This window comes from Pseudopodoces humilis, chromosome 6 (assembly GCF_049639895.1).
Source record: "Pseudopodoces humilis isolate 2021_Gansu_Grassland_sample_001 chromosome 6, ASM4963989v1, whole genome shotgun sequence".
In the NCBI taxonomy this organism is placed as follows: domain Eukaryota; kingdom Metazoa; phylum Chordata; class Aves; order Passeriformes; family Paridae; genus Pseudopodoces; species Pseudopodoces humilis.
Window position 1 is genome coordinate 32634629 of NC_142205.1, and position 16374 is coordinate 32651002.

The 16374-nt window shown below is 37.4% G+C and overlaps 1 protein-coding gene across 21 annotated transcripts in view; it reads right to left on the reverse strand.

The window, feature by feature from the left end:
- TENM3 (teneurin transmembrane protein 3) overlaps positions 1 to 16374 on the reverse strand; it is a 594796-nt gene that overhangs the window by 166555 nt on the left and 411867 nt on the right. For 15 of the 21 annotated variants that reach the window (XM_088056014.1, XM_088056017.1, XM_088056013.1 and 12 more), the window contains one exon: positions 7107 to 7316. The exons of the other annotated variants lie outside the window; for them this stretch is intronic. In XM_088056014.1, the coding sequence (XP_087912140.1) occupies positions 7107 to 7316 (210 nt within the window). The remainder of the gene's footprint in view (positions 1 to 7106; positions 7317 to 16374) is intronic. 21 annotated transcript variants of the gene reach the window in all.

A 16374-nucleotide genomic window follows, 5' to 3' on the forward strand; every position in this document is an offset into this window, starting at 1 on the left:
GATAAAAAGATGGTTTCATGAAATTGAAATCAAATATCAAAAAGAGATAAAAAATAAACTGGCAAGCATTCAAGACACAATTTTCAAGTTTTTAAGGCAACTACATTCTCCCCAAGCAAGTGGAACAGATAAATCTGTTGATCTATAGTTCCTAAAAGATATTTGCCTTTCTGCAATGTCTGACTTTGGGCCATAAGAGATTTACGTGCTTCTGTAGCTACCAAGGAAGGCTGCAAGCATTGCTACACACTGGCTGAAACAGAACTGTCTCTGGCCTAAAAAAAAAAAAAAAGCATGTATTTTTGTAACATGAACTTATTCTGTATTTACAGAATGCTTGTCAAGTACCTCTATTCAGAATCACGGGCATTGTGAATTTATGAGTATCAAACATTTTTGCTTACAAAATATTTACATGAGCATGTACATGCCCAGAAGACATTGGCAGTTTTCACTGAGAACTGGGAATCTTAGTTTGTAATTTTGCAGGATATAAAATGGTCCAGCACGTGGAAAGGGAAAGTGACTGTTTTGGAAATGATTTATTGTGGAAGGTCTGGACATTTCAGAGTGAGGTTTGGGCTACAGGACAAATCATTTTCTGTTACACGTGAACAGGCAATGCATTTCAACATGCAGGCTGCCAACACAACACACTTAGCCTTAGCTTAGTATGAAAATCTCTGACATAAAATACAAGCTCAGATGCACCCGATTTGAAATGCACACAAGCATTACAAGAAAATCTCCAGGAGGTTATCTCAGTCCACCTTCAGCTAACTGAACCTAGGTTTGTTCTCAGCAGTATGAGTTACATTTTTATTTGTTTTAATTTCATGTTACAAAGTGACAGAGCATCTGTCACTTTCTTGGGACAGACTTTGATCTCTTAAGGCAGTTCACTGTTAAACTGTTAAAGTTTTTCCTAACTATATGCCTAATCTTTCCTTGTTGTATTTTCATCCTGTTACTTTTAATTGTATCCCTGTACCACATGCAACATGTTTCATTCTATCCTTGGTTATTGGCTTCTCTTGGCCAGCAATTAAGTATTCCTTAGGCCACCTATTGAGCCGAAGTTTAACCTCTTACCTATTCCCATACAGTAATACCTCTAACCACATAACTGTTTTCATACAAATATCTCAACATTAAAACAAAGAGCAATAAGAGAATTTGACAGCAACTTTGGAAAAGCAAGATGCCTGAATTCCAAACTTAAATTCCATTGATGCTATGTCTAGGAATCCCTCTTCGCTGATATATATGTATACCCAGCTTAAACTGTACTTGTGAGTCAGACCATGTTGCAGATTAATGCCTAATTAAAACTCTCTATGACCATTTCTCCTTAGATTTTTCCAGAACACACTGCACTTCAGACCAGCTTATATTTTTCAACTATAATTTTATTTTATTAGTTTCTGACTATATAATTAATGATCTTTCCTTGCCCTCTTCTATTAACATTTTGTCTCTAGTTAGCACTCAGAACACTTGCTATTTAGTATCATTGGGAAATTTTTAGTGCCATTTTTACTCCTTCTTTCATATAACTAACGAGATTGTTAAATAAAACCAAGATTTTAGCATATCCCCATGGTGTTCTTCAATACAACTCCTCCTAGTTTGAACTATTAGTCCTAATTTATTAACACAGACTATTTCAAACCAAGCAGGTCTGAGTTAATTTTGCAAGTAACATGTCTTAGGGCCAGTGTCAGAGCTGAGGACAAATTGTGTGTACTGACAAAATCTAATTTACTCTGAATTATGAGATAAGAGATAAAAATCTCATTAAACAATGTGTAAGACAACAATGAAAATAAGGCATGTGGATACCCTCAGAGATTCCAGATGACTGACAGTTCTGAGTATGATGAAAAGGAAAAGAAGTAAATATATACACTTCACTGAAAAAAACCTAAAGAGCTTTTAAGCATTTAATCTCGTGACCTCATGTTTGTTTCCTTGTGTCCTAGAACACCCCCATACCCTCTCCTTTTGTTCCCCAATAATCTGAACTAGTAAAATACTGTTCATCAGAGCATGGTGCTAATAACACCAAGGTTGCGGGTTCAATCCCTGTGTAGGCCGCTTAAAAGTTGGGCTTGATGATCCTTGTGGGTCTCTTTCGACTAAGAATATTCTAGGAAATCAAAATAACTCCTTCTGTGAAATTACATGGTAGGTGACGGCCTGACTGCCAAGTCCTAGTTCACCAGCACATGCAGTTTCCTTTGTGGAATAACTGGCAGAGCAGAGATGAAATAAGGACTGGGAAGTGTTTAGTAGGCACTAAATCAGGACTACCTGAAAGCCACACAAGGTAATTCCACATTGGCTAAGACTTAATTTGCCATGGGCGTTTTGAATATTCACAGGTTATTTCCAACCTTCTCACAAGTCAGTTGGGTATGAAGGGGGAAATCCCATTTTCCTCTTCCCATCCTCACAGGAGCTGCAAGGGAAGAAAAGATGCCTTAAAAGTCACTAGCATCTTCCACTAACTTATGGCACAAACCCCTGTGTATACTTCCAATCACACTTCCATTTAATTTTGCTCTTGGTGGAAAGAAAAATGTCGAAGTGAGGCAGATTGTTTAGTTATGCTGGTTATACATGAATTGTGGTATCTATGCAGAAAAATAAACATGAGAGATGGAGTGAAAATCTGATGAGTAAAAAAACCCTAACAAACACCTAATAAAATTCACATCTATGCTCTGTACATGTGTCTTTATTAGTGCCAAGCTTGAGCATTGGACACCTTTTCCCTCAGGTACTTGTACAAAAGTAGAGGGTTCTGAAGCTTCTTGGCTTCTTGACATTGTGGGATAATAAAAACAATAATTTCTGTATGGCATATTTTTGTGTAAGCTCTCCCATAAAGTTCTAATGAGTCATCATGAACTAAGTCCTCAATTTATAGAATTATGCCGCAGCACTTTTGGTGTCTGTAGATTGAGATGTCTTACAATGAGACCTCCGAATGCAGAGAGTTCAAATGTGTTTTCATTCAACCAGCTTTATTACATTATTTTTTATCTTTCATAAGTTTGAATTCAGAGTTGTGCTCTAGATTTCCAAATTTGTAGGAAGTCTTAGCCATTTTGAACTGAAAAGCCCATCAATCTGCAATTCCCATGTGGCTGGAGCAAAATCTTGGTTATTGTGCATTACCTGGCAGATCCTTGATCAAGGACAACTGAAAACCAGTTTATACTATATTGAATTTTTTCAGACCTTCCCACTGAGTAAACTATCCTCACTAACTGTTATTAAGAAACATGAGAACTTTGATGCTCAAATGCACTACACAAATGCTGCTGTGAAATACATCCTTCTCTATTTTGCATTTTATGGTTCTCCCATAATATTTCCAATTTAGGGGATAAAAATTCTCAAATCTGAGGTTCTAACTCAGACTCTTCCATTTCATTGTCAGCAGTAAGCATTAAATATTAACTATATCTCATCTTCACACTCTCTGCTTAAACTAAGAATTTAGCATTTTATTTCTCATTATATTAAATTTTGTGTTAAAAGATAAGCTGCTACTAATTTCAATAATTTCCCCTCCAAATTCTGACTAATCTATAACTTTACATGGAAAAAAAATGAAGAAACATATCAAGATGCTTAAATACTAGATGACTTCTATTGTTTATAAGCAGACTTAGTGACATATGAAAGTTTTCCAACTCAATCACATTCAAGAATCCTTTCCTCCCAGCTCCCAGTTCATTCTATTCTCCCTCTCACTTTAACAACTGTTTCATTTCCCTGCACATGTATTAATGTCCCTGTTTCTTATAAACCATTTTGCTGCTCTTTCTAAAAACAATAGACATAGTAAATAAATTGTTAGCAGTAGGCAAGCAGACTGACTGCTGGAACAATTCATATACTGAGCTGCACCCCAAAGAAGAGGAACCAGTAGAGTTAATCAGAGATGCTATGTAGAAGAAGAGATATAACTGATGGTCCTAAAATTGATCTCCTCCTGAATTTCATGACTAACACAATTTCTCATAACTAAATGATTCCTATTAAATTGTCCACAACAGCCCTCACTTGATCTGAATTTTTAAAGCTACTAGTAATACCTCCATGTAGACCTGCTTCTTGTGATAAGCATCTGATAACTCATTTTACTAATTCTCTTTGCTCTTTTAGCTAATTCCAGAAAAGGAAGCTAATTCCCATTGGTTAGAAAAACAAGCTAATCAAATCCAGCATCATAGATTAATATAATTCTACACACATATTCAGGTCCTCTAAATTTTGAGTGAGCTGATCAAATAAAATACATTGATCAAATGAACTCATTCTAAAGGAAAAAAAAAATTAGATGTTTGAATAGACTAAGAAGATGTTAATTTGACTTGCTATTCAAACAAAGTCAATATAACTGAAAGCAGTTCAATGACATAATTGTTTTCAGTCAGCACCTTTTTATCCCTAAATGCTTCAGCAGTGATCCCTCACCCTCTGCCAACATAATCACTGGACAAAGTCACTTGGAATATGATACTGGACTTACTTTGAACCCATTATGATTACATAGCATTGAAAGCTTACATGAAGATGCAAAAGAAAAGACAACTGGTGGAAAAAAAACAAAACCTCTTTCTGTGGAAGTGCTCCATTACTTACCATTTGAGCTAAAGAAAATGCAATAATCAAATAATAGCCTACTAAAGGGCCACAATTAAATGATATTGGCTTGATAGAATTGGTGGGACCCACATACTACAATGCAATGCTACACAACCATGCATATCATCAAGTAGAAGAAAGTTATAGCTACCTTATTAAATTCTGCTTTTTCCTGTTTTACAAAGAACATACTTTTTCACCACCAATAGGCCATCAGCATATGATATGGGAAACCAATCATAAGCAAATCAAGTAGATAATCCAAGCAATATTCATTTATGTGCTAAGTGAAAGGAATCTTTCTTCTAGTAACACAAACCCTCATCCTGCAGCTGATTGTGGAAATGGAAGTCCACTACCTGAACACCTATGATCTATGACCCAGCGGAAAACCAACAAGCCTGACTTAAATTATGGCAATCACTATATATATAGTGTACGTGGTTAGCAAGTTGAAGCACTTCTAAAAACAAGTTCAAGCTTGCAGAGAGAAAGATCATTTGACAGCAGGAACTGCAAACACTTCTGCTACACACATACACTGAAGGGGGTGAATATTGGACATCTGCAAGTAAAGGATACAGGAGGGAACAGTGGGAAGAGAGAGGGAAAAGAAAAACAAGCACATACTTTCAGAGTATGCTGGGTTTTCCTCCTGCTTAGCAGAAGTCTTACAAAGAATGAAGAACTGCCTCAACATATACCACGGTGCTAACTCTGTCCTACTAGTAATCAAAACCCCTCTTACATTGTTCTGCTAAAAGGCCAAGACTTGACTTGACACAGGATCAGATGAAATTAAATTAGTTTGTCTGGGATAAAACTGGTTAAGGAATATTCCTGGAAGTTGGAAAACTCACTGGCAAGCAACTGTTCAAAATTTCAGAAGCAGCAATAAGACTAAAATCTAGAGGAATGATGAACACTTACTAGCTTTCTAAGAGATGCAAGCAGATCATCCCAACTATTCAAAATTTTTAGCAGTTTTGTCTTGCTTTTCCATTTTTCATTTATAAAAGAAGGGTTGGAGGATATAGTAATCTAAATAAACTGACTTATTTAACTAAATCGGGCTACTTTTTGGATAGTGCATATATTTTCTAACTTTTTTTTATTTCGTACTCCTAGACATAAAAGAAAGATAGCATACCCTGATGAAATGCATGAACATTTTTCTGAATTCTTCACAGATTAAATACTGAGCAAGTTGAACATGCAAAAATAAAGTTAGCATAATTTTGAAGATCTTAACTCAAATATGTCAAATTCACATAGATGAGTGCTCTTAGCTGGCCTTTTAGACACAACACTAAAATTCCCCTCAAAGCTAAGAAGAGAAGCTCAAATTAGTGTTCTGCTTGGCAAAATAATTCTGTCCAACCAGCTGATGTGCAATCTGCAGAAAAATATTTCTGCATACTCCCTCTAGTGGTTCATCTGTAGGTGAGATTTTAACAATCAAAAGACAGAAATGGTTCTTAGACTATGACTTGTTCCAAGCTTTGCTGATGTACCTGAGAAGGGCTTCAAGTTAAAAAAAATATTCTTCCAGTCTGCCTACACCAAGAAAATCTGTTCAGTCATGCAACAAAAATGGAAACTTGTGGCTAATATATTTTCTCATATCAAAAGAAACGAGGAAAAAAAGAAAAAAGAAGAAAAAAAAAAGCAGAAAGGAAAGAGGAAGAAAAGAAAAAAAAGGAAAAAAGGGGAAAACGGGAAAAAGGAAAAAAAAGGAAAAAAGGAAAAAAGGAAAAAAGAAAAAAAAAGAAAAAAAAGAAAAAAAAAAGGGGGGAAAAAAAAGAAAATAAAAGTGTGGTTTCTTTGGGCATGATGTTTAAGCAGGCACTGGTGTTTAAAGCATATCACTCCTTTTGCTTACTGATACTGGTAAGGAAGAGAAGCATGGAAACATACATCTCAGAAGGCACCACTGCCTCCTGTCATCTCACAACTCTCTTCCTTTAGAGCTTTTTCCTCAATCTTGAGTGCCCTATCCAGTAACAAAAATCCTGCCCTCCCTCCCTTAGGAAATGTATGGAATGGCTGGAACCTGCTGAACTTGATGAGGTAGTAAAAGGCAACTTCTACATTATTCTGAAGTTAAATATCATGACAGTTTTACTAACTTCAGCCTACCCTTTAAAAAAGTACAGCTAAAGGTTAGTCACTTGCTAAAAACTACATTACATAATAAATCATTAATAGCTACTCCTTCACATAAGCATTGCCTGTTAAATGACTTAAATGAGCTTTTGTATGTTAGCAGTTATTTTCTACTCTTGCTTATCTTACAGTAAAATAGAAACAATTTGCAGCATTTAAGGAAAAATCAGTTTAAAATACAGAGTCATTTTGATATATTTAAGTTTTGTTAGACAATTTCTTAAGAAGATGAAAAATAAAAGGGTATTTAAACTATGGACAAAGAGTCCTCTTCTTACCATGACCTGGGACAGATACTGGATTATCACCAGTCTGTACTAGATATGAGCCGGCAGTATAGTCCTCATCTGTATCAGAGTCCTGAACTGGCTGGCTGGCATTATTACTTAATAACCACCTCTGGTTGTCATGGAGATTGGGTGATGGAGGAGGGGAGTGTAAATGTTCAGTAACTGATGGACTAGATGAGGAGGATGGCATGGGAGGACCTATAAAAAAATAAAAAGTATTTAAAATATGGGTCAAGATATATGAAAAACAAATAATTTATTTTTTGTATCACCAAAAGGTGAACATTCTACTTCAAACAAGAAAAAAAGATGGACAAAGAAAATATGACAATTGCCTGAAATAAACTGGTTTAAGTGCATTAGAAACCATAACACAATGTCATGACTTGATATTTCAATGAACAGTGTTTATTATACAGAGTTGCTTCTTTCAGTGGGACACTCCTGTCTAAAAACTACTAGTGAAAGAAAGTAATACAGATAACCAGGCACAGAGAGAGAAACAGGACCAGTTTTCCAAGCTCACACATAGAGGGAAACTCACTGCTGTAAATTTCTACCACAGGAGTTACTCTGAAAGAACTTTTAGTTTTCAGCAGTGTTTCTCAGACACATATGCTATTTAAAACCCATCAAAATGTTTCTCCTGTCAAACTTGTGTCCATCTGCACAAGTTTTAAAACATGCATACACAATGACTACATCCCATTTCTGCATCTTGAAAGTATCTGAAAGTCATCAGGAAGGACAAAAGTTTTTAAATAAAGCCTTAGGATATGATAACAATGCATTTAGTCCTTCAGTGAAAAAATAATTAGGCCAGAATGCAACAGAGAAAGAGTTACCTAATCCACCCTGTGAACATATAGGTTCTTTATACTCTTTAGTGAGCACAGATCTTAAGAGTAAGACTGCTGGACTACTTTTTTAAAAAGTGTTGTTGCCTGTAAGTGGGGAATGTACCAGAATATGAAGAAGCTTTATTATATAATTTATGTTAAAACCAAAATTAGATTAATCTGCATGGTTATCATTCATAACTATAAATCTAAATTTAAATTAGAGGAAAAGTGGCCTTTTTCATCATATAATGATTTGGTTTTATGGCACTTAGTAGTATAGTTATGCTGGAGACGTGATGTGCTTCTCAATATTAATAAATCATACTGGCACCAGTAGCTTGAATTACCTTCCCTCCACCTCCCTTGTACACTGCTAGAATCCTGCTAATTTTTTTTTCTTTCACATTCAGTTTATAGACCATCTTATGGTATCATATCTCTAAAACATGTTGCCAAGTCCTTACCAATTGGCTTCCTTGGGAAGAAACCTATGACAGCCTCACCACAAACTATTTATTTCATACTTCCACATATCATTTACCCCCTAGTGAACACTACAACATATATTATTACAATTTAAGATGCAGGTTTGGTCCTGGAAGGAAAGTGAGCACTTATTGTTAGTCAAGTAACTCCAGTGTAAAACCCAAGGCTTATAATCAGGGAAATAAAAAGTATGGAGGAACAACATTTTACAGGGCTCAGCTTGTGAATTTAGAAGTAGGGAGTGGGCACATTTTGTAGTTCAAGATAAAATGACAACAGGTTTTCTTGCTACACCTTGATTTTTCACATTGCTTGCTTCAGTAACCTGAATTTGTGGTTATTTGTTGATGGAATATTTAATGCATTATTTATGATATACTCAATCTGATTTAGGTAGCCGTTATATTTCACTTTTTGAATAGTTCCAATAAAAAAAAAATGAAGTAGTGGTTTTCATAATTTTTTTAAATCTTGGAATAAATCTCCTTTACTTGCTTTAGCCCTTTCCTAGAGGAGAGCTACAGAAATATGTTCCAGATGTATATGCACTGTCTGAAGCAAGTCAACATCTTAGTAGTATCTTTGGACTTTATATATAACACTTCTCAATATGCATCCTTTCTCCTTCTCAATTTACACTCATTAACTTTCAGGCACAACAGAGCCTTGATTGTACAAATCATAATCATACAAAATACCACGTTGTCTGAAAATGTGTCATGTCCAAGGTTCCAAAACTGTTTTGTAAATTCCCTCATTTATTCAAATCTATTAATTGTCTCAGTGCTACATGGCTGGCTGAAACTGCACTGATGAGTAGCCATCCAGAACATGCATCACTTGGGTGCCCTGGTTTACTGAATTTCTCAGTTCAGAAAACACTGTGTCAGGTGTGGGGTGGAAGTGCAAGGGTATTAGCAAAGCTCCCACCACTACACTCAGCAGGTACAGATCTCTGCTACTGCAAAAAATCAGTTGATTAGGGCTGCAACACCACCAGGAAGTTATGCAACTTTTTATAAATACACCTAATTTTAGCAGGCAACTCTTACAATTATAGAATCATTTAGATTGGAAAAGAATTTTAAGATCACTGAGTCCAACCTTTAACTCAGCACTGCCAAGTCCACCACTAAGCCATGTCCCTAAATGTCATGTCTACAGGTCTGTAAAACACCTCCAGGAATTGAGACTCAACCACTTCCCTGGGCAGCCTGTTCTGAGTTGTGATCATCCTTTCAGTAAGGACATTTTTCCTAATATTCAAGCTAAACCTTCCTGACACACTGTTAACTCATGTTCAGGTGGGAACTGACCAGCATCTCCAGGTCCTTTTCTGTCAGACAGCTTTCCAACCACCCTTCTTCCAGCCTGTAGCATTGGATGGAGTTGTGACCCAAGTGCCCAGCACCTGGCCTTGTTGAACCTCAGACAATTGGTCTCAGCCCGTTGATCCAGCCTGTCCAGATACCTCTGTGGAACCTTCTACTCCCTAGCAGACCAACATTCTTCCCCAACTTGGTGTTGTCTGTGAGCTGAATGAGGGCACACTTGATCTCCTCCAGATCATTGATAAAATATTTAAACAGTACTGAGCCCTGGGGAACTCTACTGACTAGCCACCAGCTAGGTGCAATTCCATTCACCACCAGCTTTCTGGGACTGCCCATCCAGTCAGTTTTTAACCCAGCAAAGAGTACACCCAGCCTCACCATGGGAAGCCAGGTTCTCTAGGAGAATGCTGTGGGAGAAAGTATCAAGAGATTTACTAAAGTCTTGGTAGACAACATCCACAACCTTTCCCTGACACACTAAGTGGATCAGTTTTTCTCAGAAGGAGTCCAGGTTGGTCAGGCAGGACCTTCCTTTCGTAAACCCCTGCTGGCTGGGCCTGATCCCCTGTTTGTCCTGTACATGTTGCATGGTGGCACTCGAGATGATCTGCTCCATGACCTTGCCTGGCTCTGAGGTCAGGCTGACAGGTCTGTAGGGAAGCTCCTTCTGGCCCCTCCTGTAGATGTGCGTCACATTATCCAACTTCCACTAACCTGGGACCTCCCCTGTTAGCCAGGGCTGCTGGTAAATGATTGGAAGTGGCTTGGTGAGCTCTTCTGCCAGCTCTCTCAGTACCCTTGGGTTGACTGCCATAGACTTGTGGGTGTCTCAGTTGCACAGCAGGTCACTGACCTTGGAATCTTCCTTCTGCTCCCTATCCCTATCTCCCAGCTCAAGGTGCTGGGGGACCCTGAGGCCAACTGATCTTACTATTAAAGACTGAGGCAAAGAAGTCATTAAGTTACCTCAGATTCTTCCTTATCCTTCATCACTGTATTTTATCCCTTCATCCAATAAAGGATGGCTATTCTCCTTAGCCCTCATTTTGTTGCTTTCTTGTCACAAAGTTACATGGTCTGCAGAGAAAAAGGGAGCCAGCTATGATATGAGCCAATTTTTCACAAGAACCCTAGGCCAACCAGCTGGGACACCTATTTCTGTACCATTTCATCCAGAACTGGCAGATTTTTGCAGTAAGCTCCTCTGCAATTCCAAGTGAAAAGAGAGACAGCTATCTATACTGCCATTTATAGAATAAGCTACACATTAAGAAAAAAAATACTTAACACTTTCTAGAGGAATCGTAAATGATGTGCATGTTCCTTTCCAATTCTCTTTTTATATGTAATGAAAAGCATTTAAAAATATTTGGCAATATCCCCTTTTGAAGTCTTAACAAACTTATTTATTTATAAATCATAAAAATCATTAAGTATGACAAAAGCCAATCAGATTGATTATAACACTTTTTCCATACACCTTAGAAGCATACAACACTAAGAATATTTCATTCTAAAAAAACACACAAAAATACAACTTCTGATTTTCTCCCCATTCTGTTTCTACTGGTATTCACCTAGCAAAACATTTGGTTGTTCTGCTTTGACTTTCATACCCATATTTTAAAAAAGAAAATGTTCTTGTTTTTAATAAGTGAACTTGATTCAACAGTACAGGCAAATATACTGGACTTAATAGTATTTAAATCTCATGTTTTAGGTCAGTTATGAGGAAAAATACACTTTAATTTGTTGTCATTTTCATAACTGAAAAGATAAGACTTATCGACGATGAATCTCAAATGATTAATTTTAAATTTTTAAATTAAATTATCTTTATGTACTCCAAAAAAATTATCTTACAGGAAAATGCAAAATATAGGCCAACTCCAGCAAGAACAGATTCAATATAGCAATATATGAAGAGGTGAATACATTTGCTAAGGATATGAGTCCCCAAAGAAAGTGAAACACAAAGAAAATAGGTTGTAAGAAGATCATTAAAAAAGAAATACACCTGAGCTAATAATGGATGCTTTAAATACATATGTACAAGGTAATCACGTTTAAAAAAAAATTGCAGTGTTCTCTGCCACGATCATCACTGATCTAAAACATGGTACAGATTAAAAGTTGGAAGCAGAACTGATTTCACATATAGAAAAGCTCAAAGGGATAAGTATGGTAAGTGCAACCGATAAAAAGATAGCAAATAAACATTGGGGAATCCCAAATAAACCGTGGGAAGCCAGGTTCTCCAGGAGAATGCTGTGGGAGAAAGTAACAAAACCTTTACTAAAGTCTTGGACTTTAACAATGGACTGGTAGTAATGCATAAGAATTCCTATATTAAGTATATTAAGGCTTAACTAAGTCTAAAACTGAGCCTCTGTCAATTGGTGCTGCCCAACACCATGGGTATCAGAGCAGGGAAGGAGAATAGGGCTGCTGCAGAGTTTGGGAAGGACAGGGGGCAGAGCAGGGCAGAGCTGTGCCTTCAACCCCAGAGCCTCAGGCACTTCCACCTGGCCACAGCCCCCAGTTTACAGTTATGTACAAGCTGCCTTCCCTTAACAAACAAACAAACAAACAAACAAACATATTGGCAGCATTTAAGCTTATTTATGTGGTATTACAAAGAATGAACCCAAGAACTGCTCAGCTTCATCATCTATAGGTCATCAACTGCTAGAGAAGCACTATGCTTCAACACCAGTGGGTGCCTGGATCAACTGCACCTCCACAAGATGTATTTCAGAGAAAACAGTGCTAGACACTTTTGGAACATGGCATTTAGTAAACAAGTAGGATAGGAAAGTAGCAGTAGTAATGACCTCCTGCTTGCAGGAGGGTCACTCTTGCAGGGTGGGCGGGCTGAAATAGATGACCCAGCGTCTCTGAGGAGCCTTAAAACACATGCAGTTATGGAATCTTCCCACCAGGTTCAAACTCTTAAAGCAAGTGATTTTGCTGGCAATGACACCAAGAAGAAAGAAAAAAAAAAAATTGTTTCTTTTCTATTCTTATTATAATTCAGATTTTTCTGAGCAGAATTCATGAAGCAACAAAAACTTTCCTGAGCTGAAATATGATCTTAAAAATGTGTAGTTTTCTTGCTTCATGGATTTCTTTAATGCAGAACTGTTGGTCATATTGTCCCTAGATTGTCCCTAAAAACCTTGCATTATCAACTTACTTCCATAAGATGCATTACAAGTTACATACTTCAAAAAAGTAATTTCACTATAAAACTTTGAAGACCCATTATTTTAGTCTCAATCAGGTTGCATAAATCCTATACCAAATTTACATATAGCTTCTGATGGCTGCTTAAAGCAATACAACAGTAGACAGTAGACAGCTCTGTTTAGATTATTTAACTATGGCAGAGCAGTGCATTTTTCCATTCACAGTGTTGGCAGCCCTTGTCACTGAGACTGAAGAAAAAATTCCTCTACATCTCAAGCACACAGAAGGAAAGTCTTATTCTGAAGTGGTAAAGAGATTCTTACTGACTTCAATGTCAGTAAGAAAATGGTATTAAATTACAATTTGCAAAGTAGATATCTCTTTACTGAAATTAATGGGATTTTTGCTGGTGAGTTCATGGAAATGAAGACTTCATGTTATATTAAATGGCACTACTATGTCATATAAATCCAACCCCAGACCCCACACTGTGGAAAAACATGTTATACATATAACAGATCACTAGGAATAGCTATATATCTCTATTTTGTACTTTGCTGCTCACAACAGGACAAGACAGGTTGCTGGAGTTTTTTTGATTGTTTTTATTGGGTTGGTTTTTATTGTTTTTTTAAAAAATAAAACTGTTTAAGGATATTTTAAAACTTGGATGAGACAGACAGTGGTTTTTGAAGGTCAGAAATAACATGTCTTCTGGCTAAAATAATTAGAAACCAAAACACTTTCAAACATGAAGGACACTTACAAGACTTCTGAATCAAGCTGAGATGACTCTTCGCAATCTGTTCTAAGACTTCCCAGTGTGCTGAAAGCTGTACACACTCTTGTTAAAAAGGGCACCTATACCCTCCTAACAAGTTTACTGATTGCATCCCAAAATTTCAATTTCTAGTGTATCACATGTAAATTGACCCAAAAAAACCTCTAAAACACCCAAACCCCTGCACCTGGTATGTACAACCCTTAACAACTGCATTTGGGACTTTTTCATCTCTGCATATGAAACAGTAAGTTAGTAATAAGTGAGTTTTAATTTTAAGCTAATTTTTCATTATGGACTTCCTGTATGCTCTCCAACCTGTATGACTTGGCATTGGTATTTATCTCTCTGCTGGATTCTGCAGCCTTCTGCAGCCAACCTGCAGTGACAGTTATCTCTTAATTAATACTCTACATGCAAGTGGAACTACCAAAAAGTGCTGTTGTACAGCATACGAAGAACAATTATTTATAACCAACACAGGTCTCTTTATCTACTTATACCAGAGTCAACCACTGTAGCTACTGTGAAGACCCCCCCAAGGAAATACATGCATAGACAGTCTTCCAAATATACACACGTATATAAAATAAGACTGTATAAATCCATCTACAGTGAAGAACATTGCAGTGAGAAGAAACTAGATGCCAAGAACTCTTTTAAAAATAAATGCTTTTAAATGCATTGAAATAATGCTTGTGATATACTGTGGATTTTCCATTTGTGTTTTGCTTTATTTGTAAGCATAATGGATAGTGAATGACCTTTTTACCCATGAACTGGGAGGTGTACTTTCTCCTTCTGAGTGCTGATGAACCGTGCCTTCATGTCAGATGCAAACTTTAAACACAAATTACATCTACTTTTCCTGCATTTCCTCAAAAAGTTAGCACTTCTAAACAAAACAGATGCATTATGTTGACATGTATTCTAACTCACCAAGTTGAAACAACTTCTATAGAATGTGAAAGCTAAAAGTTTGCAAGACCATAATCAAAGGACATTGATTTGAAAAACAAAGTAATCCAAATACTGGCCTGAAATATTGTAATTTGGTTTTTTCCCTCTTGTAAGTATAGTAAAATATCCAGACTCTGTAATATAAAACTGGTAATTATCTTCTAAAAGAGAGAAAGATTTCTTAAGAAAAATGGTTATGCCTTAGAACTGAAACACATTTCTGAAGCAAACACTTTATGTTTTGAAGCATTTTGGTTGTTCCAAAAAGTTAACAGCTGCTGCTCAGCAGATTGTTAAATGAAAAGGAGTGCCCTGTTCTTACAGAGGTCAGACTGCATGACCACAACAGCTCTGTCTTCAATCCTGAGTTCAGGCAGTGCTGATTTTTGCTTTAAATGGGAGTTTTGTCTGTAAAGAAATTGCAGAATCTGAGCTTTAACTGTCAGAGTATCCTAACCGAAATGCATAGCTCTCACTTCTCACTAAAAAAAAATGGTTTTTTTTATTATTGTTTTCAATAGGGATCACCTTATAAATTCAGCGCCAGGTGCAAAGCAAAGGTCCACTCACCTAGGCAGAAAGTCCATAAGCTGAAGTAAAACCTCAAGCATCTCTAGCATCCAGGGTTTATTTTTTAGGAGCTATTCTGCTCAGCTCAACTGAATCTTCCAGTTTATTTTCCCCAGTATTAATTAGAAGTGGGCATGCAAAATACTGGAATGGAACAGAGAGCTATTTTCAGAAGAGTGAAAATCTTCATTCTACTCAGAAAATAATTTTAAGTGATAGGTCTCTGTATTTTTAGAAAAACATTCCTCTTTTTTGGGGGGATGGGGGTGCAGTTTTGGACAGAAGCAAGCTGAAACCAACGCCAGATTGCAAAATATTCTGATTAACTCCTATCTTCACTTGAGACGTAGAAGTTCTCACATGAAAATGTCACCTCTCCATTTAGAGCATCTGCTGGGATTCAGACTCCTCTGCCTTGTGATGGGAGTCTCTTACAGCACAGCCAGGACAAGGAGACACCAGCTCAACCACCAACCCAGCTGTACAAGTCGCACACTCACCGTTTTGGCCCAGCCAAGTACCACTTGCAACTGACTTGCAGGCCCTGGCAGCCAGCACACAGTAGCTGGAGCATCACAGCCAGAAGGTCTCCAAGGGCATGTAGCACTTGGACTGTGCACTCAGGGAAGCTCCTGGGGACCTCATCTGGGTCCTGTGTAACTTGGCCACAGACCTGGCCCTTTCCTACCACCACAGTTGGTGTTTGCTCAAGGGTGGCCAAGAGCTGCATGGTTGCTCTACACGCAGGCACACGTGCACAGCTGTGCAATGCAGAAGGCACCCGTGCATGGCCAATCACTTCTGCCTCAGTCAGAGCCCTACATGGCTGTGCACATCTGCCTGGGCCTGCTGCTTCACTGACCACTACATGGGGGCAGGGAAAGGGCGGGAGAGATCTCTAGGGTTGTGGGAATGTGCAACCAGTCATTCTTTCTACTTGCTACTCATCGATTCACAGCAAAACAAACTAAGCATTATGCAGTGCTGTAAGAAAGAAACCAGCCCTTCTCAAAAACCTGCCAGGATTTTCATGTTCAAAAAACCCAGACTATAAACACGCCACAGACACAAGCTAAAACCAGGGAAAAAATCCC